The sequence below is a fragment of the Cotesia glomerata genome, linkage group LG2 (genome assembly GCF_020080835.1).
Source record: "Cotesia glomerata isolate CgM1 linkage group LG2, MPM_Cglom_v2.3, whole genome shotgun sequence".
Lineage (NCBI taxonomy): Eukaryota > Metazoa > Arthropoda > Insecta > Hymenoptera > Braconidae > Cotesia > Cotesia glomerata.
In genome coordinates, this window is record NC_058159.1 from 16,549,242 (window position 1) to 16,558,623 (window position 9,382).

Consider the following 9,382-nt stretch of genomic DNA (forward strand, 5'->3'; position numbering starts at 1 on the left):
CTACGTAAACTTCATGATTAATATCTCAGAAAATATCGATCTTAGTGATTTGGTGCTGAGGACCTTTTTTGTAGAGAATTAAATTTCCTACAAAATTATCATTAACATTTTTTCTGTATGTCTTGTTGTTTATGAGATAATGAGTGAAAAAACAAGAATTCTATAAAAAATTCGGTTTGGTGGTCCGTACTACCCCGCCAGTATGAGTTACGACTTCGCGACAATGGACACTTTTGTAGAGCATTTAATCCTGAAAAAAACCCGTCCATGGTCAAAGTGATGCTATGAAATGCCACTGAGCTATAGAAATTTAAAAAAAAAAAATGAAAGTTCTCGTATATTTCAAATGGGAAATCTCCACACGCCGTGTAGGAGTACTTAATATTAATATTAAGGGCTCAAACTTTCAGGGAATTTTTTTGGGTGTATTTCCAACAAAATTTCGGGATGGAAACGAAAAAAAAAAAATAGTCGCAAAAAAAAAAGCACCCTAATATATATATATATATATATATATATATATATATGCTATATATATATATATATATATATATATATATATATATATATATATATATATATAAATAAATTGCTTTGCATTAGTCTTGCTAAAACTCAAAAACGGCTGGACCGATTTTCAAAAATTTTTTTTTTGTTTTGTTCACTATAGTTCAGGGATGGTTTCGAAAAATAAAAATTTTTGGAAAACCCGGAAGTTCAGCTAAAAAAATTAAAAATTGTTAATTTTGTATCGGAATCGCTATTGTTACGCTTGAGCCTCAAGGTTACAAGAGTGTACCAAAATTGTTTAATATGTAGGAAGATACGTACGAGTATACTGCGGAGTTATACTATCTTCTTCTTTTATATATATAAAAATGAATTGCTGTGCGTTAGTCTGGCTATTACTCAAAATCTTCTGTATAGATGAACAAAAAAAAATTTCATAAATTCAGTGTTCATTTTTTGGGATCTTGATTTTCAGACGATAATGAGAAGCGAGTTTCATTTAATAACTTGACAAAATTCTAACCGCACTTCATGCAGCCAGTATTTATTCTTCATCGAAGTAGACTAGAATTGAATTGAATTAGGGGGGGGGGGGAGAGGGGTAGGGATGTTGTAACTGACATTGGGCTGAGCACTCAGTCCTGTTGGACCATTGTACTCAGCCTTCCTAGGTCAATTACTTTACGTCGCCGAAGAATTGGCCAGGCCTGTCTGCTTCAGAAAGTGGAGCAGCCGTCCCACGCCAATCTCCAGCACATCGATCGACTCTCCATTGCGGAATCCTAGTATGTTCTCTCGAACTGTTGCTAGTTCCTCGCAATGGAGGATTAGGTGTCGAGGTGTTTCCTCCTCTGATCGACATCTGGAGCATACAGAGCTCTCTGAGATGCCCATATGCTTCAGATGTCTGCCAGTTGTCCAATGTCCTGTGATGAACCCGACAGTTAGCCTTAGCGTTTTCTTGTCAAGCCCTATCAAGGACAGGCCTAGTGTTCTAGAGGGTCCTTTTATTAGTGCCCTCGTGTGCAGCATGCCTTTTGCTTCAGTCCACACTTCCTGGAACTTGTTATCAGCCCATAGAGAAGTCTGTTGCTTAATGAGGCTGAAAGGCGCTGCTATGTCGAACATTGGCTCGGGGTCCCTCTTGCGGGCTCCTGCCTTCGCCAGTTCGTTTGCTCTGTCATTTCCTGCGTTCCCGCTATGACCCGGTATCCATAGGAGTTTGACTCTGTTGTATCTCGCCAGTTCATCCAGCGAATTCATGCAGCTACGCACCAGCCTCGAGGACACTTCTATTTGTTCTAGTGCTCTGAGCGCTGCGCAACTATCACTACAGATGTAGATGTGCTTGTTCCTGTGATTGAGCTTTTTGATGTGCTCTACACAGGCCCAAATCGCGTATACCTCTGTCTGAAAAATTGATGTAGTGTCCCCTAGTTGCAGAGAAATTTCTGTTTTCTGTCCACTGCTGTAGATACCAGCCCCTGCCCCTTTTTCCATTTTGGAGCTGTCCGTATACCAGACAAGCCCCGCGGAGGACAGGATGCTCTTGCTTTCTTCTTCCCATTCCTGCCTACTTGGAATGAAGACTCTGTAGTGATGACTGAAGTGTTAACTACGAGGGCTCATGTCTCCTCCCCGGGCTAGGAGCCCATCGAGTCCCCTGTCCCTTAGGATATATGCATGTCCCGTCTTAGTCCTTTTCCAGTATCCGTTGAAATGCAGTCTCATTGCTGTTTTCATAGCAAGAGCTTCTGATGTGATATGTGGGGGCTCCAGATTCAGGAGTGCCCCCATTGCTAGGGTTGCTGTGGTTCTTAAAGCCCCAGTTATCCCCAGCAAAGAAAGTCTATAGACCTTAAATAGTGTCTTGATGTTGATGTTCTTCTTAAGCGAAGACCACCATACCACAGAGGCAAAGGTGAGCTGTGGTACCAAAATTGCAGTGTAAATCCACTTGATCAATTTCGGTCTCAGACCCCATGTTATGCCAAATATTCTTCTGCATGCCCAGAAAGTGGCAGTTGCTTTCTTGGTTTGCTTTTCGATGTGGCTTCTCCACGTGAGCTTACTGTCCAGAGTTACGCCTAGGTAGCGTACCTCCTTTGAGAATTTAAGCTCCGTGCCAAAGATTGAGGGAGCTATGATTTTCAGCTTCCTCCACCAGTCTTTCCAGTGTTTTAAAAAGGAACGATGTGAGGCTAATGGGTCTGAAGGATTTAGCCAGGTCATAGCTGCTTTTGCCAGGTTTGGGTATAAAGACAACTCTGACCTCGCGCCAAGCCTTCGGCACATAGCTTAGGGCCAAGCAGGCCCTAAAAAGTCTGGTTAGGTGTTTGATAAGGATCTATTTTCCCTCCTGCAGGAGAGCCGGGAAAATCTTGTTCACCCCTGGGCTTTTGAACCTTTCAAAGTTTCCGATTGCCCACCTTATCCTATCAGGTGTTACCACTCTGGCAGCTGTGCTCCAGTCACCTTGTTTTGTGACCGTTCTCTTTATCACGTCCTCTGAGGCTTCTTCCTGTTCCAGTTCTATAAGTTCCGAGCCAGGAAAGTGGACCTCACAGAGGTGCGCCAGTGTTTCTTCGTCGTTCTCCGTTACCCTGCCATCTTGGAGGGTGAGAACACCGAGTTTTGTTGTAGGTCCTGAGGTGAAAATTCTGCGTAGACGAGCCACCAATGGTAGATCTTCAATCTCTTCACAGAATTTCTTCCAGGCTTCTGATTTAGAGACCTTGATACATTTTTTGTATCTCTTTTGAGTAGCTTTATAGTCTGCCCAGTCCTGGTCCGCTTTTGTCTTAAGCCCCTTATTCAGCAGCCTCCTAGACAGGGTGCGAAGCTTATTCAGCTTTGCGTTCCACCATGTCACCCGTTTGCTGCTTTTTCTAACCTTCAGCGGGCAAGCAATCTCATAGGATTGAACAATGGCCTGTTGAAGGTGTTCGGCCGCTTGTTCAATCTTTGGAACGTTCCTTAGTCCCCTCACGGGTTTCCCTAATCTATTTCCTAGCTCTTTTCTGTACTTGAGCCAGTCCGTAGATCTGGGATTCCTGTAAGTGTCCCTAGTTCCGTTGTCCTTGTTGCCTTTCACTGAGAAGTTTATTTGCCTGTGGTCAGAGAGCGTATCCTCTTTACTGACACCCCAGTCTGTGACCATTTGTGCTATCTTACGAGAGCCCAGTGTTAAGTCAATCACTTCTTGTCTTTGAGAAGTGACAAAAGTAGGTTTGGATCCTACGTTCAGGATTTCCAACCCTGTGGTTGAGAGATATTCCAACAATTCTGAGCCTCTCTTGTTAATGTTTGAACTGCCCCACACCGTGTGATGCGCATTTGCATCACACCCAATCAGGAGTGGCAGTTCATTAGCTTTACAGTGCTCCACCAGTCTGATGACTTCTTCAGTGGGCACCTCATTGTCTTCATAGGGGAGGTAGGCAGATACTATTATGATTTCCGCTCTTGTCTCCCCCAGAGGAATTTTTATTGAAGCAACCGCCAGGTCCCTGGTGCAGAACTGGTGCAGCTTGAGTACTGTGTGTTTCTTGTTGATTAAAACACAGGCCCTAGGCCCCCGCTCTGAGTCACCATGGACCAGACTGCCGCCTTTCAGCTCTATTCCTAATACTTGACCCTTGTTAATCCATGGTTCTTGTATCAGGGATACATGTGTCTGCCTCACTGCCAGGTCTCTGCTGAGTAAAGCAGAGGCTGCTTTGCAGTGCTGCAAGTTAATTTGCGAAAACGTCGTCTGCCCTGCAGTTGTAGTTACTGCATTGCTGACAGTCTTCGCGAATCTGGGGAAAGAGGGAAGTGGAAAATTGAATGAGGGGTTAGGGGGACGCAAGGAGGAAGGGGACATTCTAGTGTCCATCTTCTTCCTTCTTGTCTTCGGTATTTGGCTTAGTTGGGGTGCCAGGCCCCTTTTCATGTTTGGCCATGGCTTGTGCAAGGGTAAACTGTTTCCCTAGCAGAAGCTCCTTGGCCCCCTCCCTGGCTACTGTCTCCGCCTTAGTAGGCCTTCCTTTGGATCCAGATTGTCTCTCAGGAATTGATCCATCGGAGTTCCTTCTAACTAGAAGACGCGCAGCCCTTAATAAGGGCATTTTGCCCTGTATTTGTAAGGAAGTAGAGGTCCCTGGTTCTTCCGTCTGTGCCTTCTCTTTAGAGACCTCTCGGTTCTCCTTCGAAGAAGTGACGGCGCCCGGTGCCTCTCCTCCTCTCGCGGACGGTTCCTCTTTGCGAGTCTCTGCTCCTGACACTGGCCCAGCAGTCCCAGCAGCACTCCCTTTCCCTTCTGCGGACTTAGGTTGGGCCTCGTAAAAACGGGCCCTACCCATTCCGAAGTGTGGTGAGTAGTTACACTCTGAGAGTGCTGTCAGTCACCTTTGGTCCACCCCTAAAACTAGATGGACGGTCTTGCTGACCACTCGTCTATCCCAGACTCTCCACACTTGGGTGTTGAATCCCTGATTTTGACGAGCGAGTCTGCGAAGAATGACTCCGTTCTCTTCATTGGTCCCTAGGACCGCCGTCAGCTTCCTGAGCCTGAGAAGTGCCTCTTTCTCCAATACTTGGAGAATGAGGTCTTCCTTTGCCCTGAGAGCTGGGACCGTCTTTAGGACCCATTCTTTTGCCTTTTCATCGGCGCAAGTGACCCACAGTACTCCCTGTTCCCATCGGCATCCGTCGAAGCGGGGGACTGCTTGCTCCATAGGGGTAGCGTCCAACGTCTCGACAAGTGCCTGCGTTACCAGGTCGCTGGTCTCCTGGCTCAGTAACACGTCAGGGTAGCCAGAAGGTGTTATTGCCACCCTCATGCCCGCCCGTACCGCATCGCTGAATCCACTCGGCCTGTGGGCTATTTTGCTCTTTTTGGCCTTGCTTTTGGCTTCTGGTGGGGTGTTGCCCCCGGGTCTTGGCCTTTTAACGCCATTTCCTTTGGGATCCTCCGTCACCTTGTCTTTAGGGATAATGGAAGGAGTAGCTCCGCAGTCTTGCTCCAAAGTTTGAGCCCTATCTGCCAGTCTGGCTTTGAGGGCCCGTCTCTTTGCCGCGCCACTGCGGCTCTTCTTCTTCCCATTGTGTTTAGAGGAGTCAATGTGCTCGGCATTCGCTGAGCCCTGCGCCTCCTCCACAATGTCCATTTTCATGGAAAGACTGGGGTCCTCTGTAGAGTTCCCCGGTCCGTTAGGTGTTGTATTTGTGTTCTCCATTTTTGGACCCACGAGTAGTCAGGAAATATAGGTCACCGCCGGCAGAGCCTGAATGCCGTCGGAAGGCGCATCAATACAATGGGGTTGCACCTGGTGCCCCAAGGGCATCGTTCGCGGCATTATAACCCTAGTACCATTCAGCCATCGGCACGATTGCTTCCACCTTAGCTTGGGGAGTTGGTCCACGGCAGGGCTCCAGATGCCTCTGCAGGCCGAGATCCGAGTAGAGGCCCCTGCCTCCTGTGGTAAGAAGTCCAGGATTCTCTGCCCAAATCCATGGCACCCCTATCCGCCACCCGGGGACGCGCCCGATCGGCACTCAACCGTGTTACCCGCACCTGTTTATAAAGTTAGGGTAACCCGGGGAAGTAGACTAGAGTTTAATGATTGATTATCGCTGATGAAAATATCTAATAAAATATATTGTAGGTGATACGAAGTTCACCGGGTCAGCTAGTATATATATTGTGATGCCTTTTCCGGCACTGGCGTCGACAGGACCGGATCAGGTCAACAAAAATTAATTGGCCTACCTGGTTCGTAGATTTGGTTGGGCGCAAGGAACTCAATGTTCCACGGGTCGATATCGCTGTTGATCTTCGTTGGGCGGCGGGTCGGTGGTGAAGAGATTCAAAAATCGAATAACGGCAATCGACGGACAAAGAAATCGAAATTGGACGATGGGATCGGTTAATCAGAGCAACAACAATTAAACAAAATAATTGAGGCGTGCACTTCTAATCCAGCAACGGTTTATTCAACAACAAATTTATTCTGTCGGCAATGTCGCATTAATAACAAAAATTATCTTAACGCAAAAATAATTCTAACGCAAAACTAGTGCTAACGCAATGATTCAACATTTCAAAATAAAACAAATCACAAAAAAAAATATTCGAGTAACCAAAAATAAAAATTACAAAGTCTTTTCTTTAAAAAAAAATTAATTAACTCAACTCGCCAAATTTATTCAAAAATTTTCAAAACAAATAATTAATTCAACTCACCAAATTTATTCAAAAATTTTCAAAACAAATAATTAATTCAACTTGCAAAATTTTCAAAACAAATAATTAATTCAACTCGCCAAATTTATTAAAAAGGAAATAATTATTTCAATCGCAAAATTTTATCAAAAATTTCAATCGCCAAATTTAATAACAAAATCTCAATCGCAAAACTTTATCAAAAATCGCAACCGCAAAATTTATTTACGAAGTTTTCTTTTTTTTTTTTTAAAAAAAAAATGATAATTTCAATCGCAAAATTCAACCAGTAATTTCAATCGCAAAATTCTTAATACACAAATTTCTAGAGAATATAATAAATTCAATCGCAAAAACCTAATAACGATCTCAAAATTATCCAAAAATAATTCAAATCGCCAAATGGTTCAATAATGACAAGAAAAAAAAACAAATTATGCGAAGTATTCGATTTAGTCAACTTATTTTACAAAGCAATTTACTAAGCTGCTTTGTCGGGTATTTGAAGCTCGAGGTAGGTAAACAGTACTTATAATCCCGACCAAAAATTCCACACACACAAACACGTGACTCGACGGTACCGTGCCGCAGAGTGTCGTCACTAAGCTTCAAAAATACCGCACGGAATTCATTTAATTCCGTGCAACTCGAATTATAAACAAATTATTTTAACACGACGAAATTCGCGGTGATGACACCCTGGGGCTAATAAATACAGCGACCAGACTTACCCTGTAGCTACCGTAGACGTCTCGGGCGATGTTGGCTAAGTAGGCGAAGTTGGCGGCAAAACTGACGGAAGAGCGTCGATATCTCGGCGATGGCGTGTCCGGGGTCGTAGTGTCCAAAACAATTCGGCGAAATATTGCACAACAATGTACACAATTGTACTCACGTCAGCGACAAATTTAAAAAAAAAATTAAACAGCAAAAATAATCAAAAAGAGAACTGCACGATGCCACAGTCACGGCGTCCAGATCAGAATTCATTGTTAACATGACTGCCTCCTCGGCAACACATGCTCTTTTCTTTTCGGTTCGTTCTCAAAAAACTCGCATCTAATCAGCTCACAGCTTCTTCTAGCCGGCCGTTGTATTACGGGATGCGTCCAGTATTCCGTTGCGATCGATGATTGGTCGATACTTCGATTAGTGATCAGCCTCGTGTTCAGATGGCGCCTCGCATACTTGTTGTTGATCGCTCTCCGTCGTCATTGGTCCATTCAAATTTTCTCGTCGTTCCATCCTCGCGGCCAGATGTCGCGTTGATCGTCGATGGCTCGTAGAAATTCGCGGGTCGTCTGATCGCTATAGTCTAGTCTCACTCACTCATGCATTCAACAATAGTTCACACTTATTCCGGTATTCTTTTTATTTAAATTTTTAATTTAAATTCGGCGCGTTTTCTTTTACTAATTTTACCTCGAGCTTGTCATTCTGATCGGGAGGCTGCTTGGGGCGACACAGGGGCGTCGAATCTGTGCTTTTCCTCAGCTTAGCCAACCTAATAATTTTAAAACTCGGAATTTCACATTTTAGAAAATTTTTCCCATGTCACAATATATATATATATATATATATATATATATATATATATATATATATATATATATATATATATATATATATATATATATATATATATATATATATATATATTAGGGTGGGCCAAAAAAAATTTTTAATTTTTTTTTTTAGCTACCCCGAAAATATCGTCCAAGATGACGAAAAAAAAATTCTGGTAGAGTTTGAGCTCTTAATATCAATATCGAGAGGTGTCACATGGTGATTTTTGATTTCCCATTTAAATAACACGGGAATTTTTTTTTTTTTTTTGAATTTTGATGTATCTCAACGAGTTATTGTGTGGTAAAAATAAATAAATATTTTCCCAGGAAATCGAACGGCCTACAAAAAAGGTCTGATATAATTTTTTGCTAAGTCAACTCCGTTAAAAGTTATTCGCAGTTAAAATTCAACTTAAAATAATATACGATGACTTTCACAATTTTTTATACTTTTTAACAATAAAACGGCCCAAAATCATAAAACAACATTTTTTGTGATTTTCCTCATTTTTACTTCCCAAATTTATTGAGAAAAACTTATGTTATATGATAACCTACTCCCAATACAGATTGCGGGGGTGGGTGTTAACAATGAAAATTTTAAATTTACTAGCTATAGTTCCTACAGACTTAATTTGGTAATAGTCTTTTATTGGTCATGTAGAGATCATCTCAATACGGATTTCAATAAATTCTACTTCCTTTTCTGTGTACAGAAATAAAATTTGATAGAACCTCAAGAGAAACAGGAAATTCCAGAAATGGCCTCCAGGGTCAACCGATTTGAATATTTTTTTTTCTTAATAATTAAATATCAGCTAAAAACAAATTTCACCATGATTGACTTCATATGCTGACTGTGTCAGAGAGATGTGTAGAATAGAAAAAACGTTGTTGTTTATAAACTAGGACTTTTTGAGACATGAAATTTAGGATAAGTCTATTGGGTTTCAATGAAATTTTCTAAAAACTTCCTTACAAAAATCGTCTCTCTTGCAGCAGGGGAAAAGTCATTGTAAGGTTTTTTAAAACTTAATATTAATGATAGTTATTCAGTCAACGGACTAAGAATTTTACATACATGCATGGAAATAACATG

General features: G+C 42.3%; 2 protein-coding genes across 2 annotated transcripts; both read right to left on the bottom strand.

Moving 5' to 3' along the window:
• Positions 1–1,191: 1,191 nt before the first annotated feature.
• Positions 1,192–2,010, bottom strand: LOC123258994. The gene has a single exon (XM_044719250.1). The coding sequence runs from the start codon at positions 2,008–2,010 to the stop codon at positions 1,192–1,194; it is 819 nt and encodes a 272-aa protein (XP_044575185.1).
• An 847-nt stretch (positions 2,011–2,857) lies between these two features.
• LOC123258995 lies at positions 2,858–4,375 on the bottom strand. The gene has a single exon (XM_044719251.1). It carries the CDS (start codon positions 4,373–4,375, stop codon positions 2,858–2,860), a length of 1,518 nt encoding a protein of 505 aa, XP_044575186.1.
• Between the last annotated feature and the right edge of the window lie 5,007 nt (positions 4,376–9,382).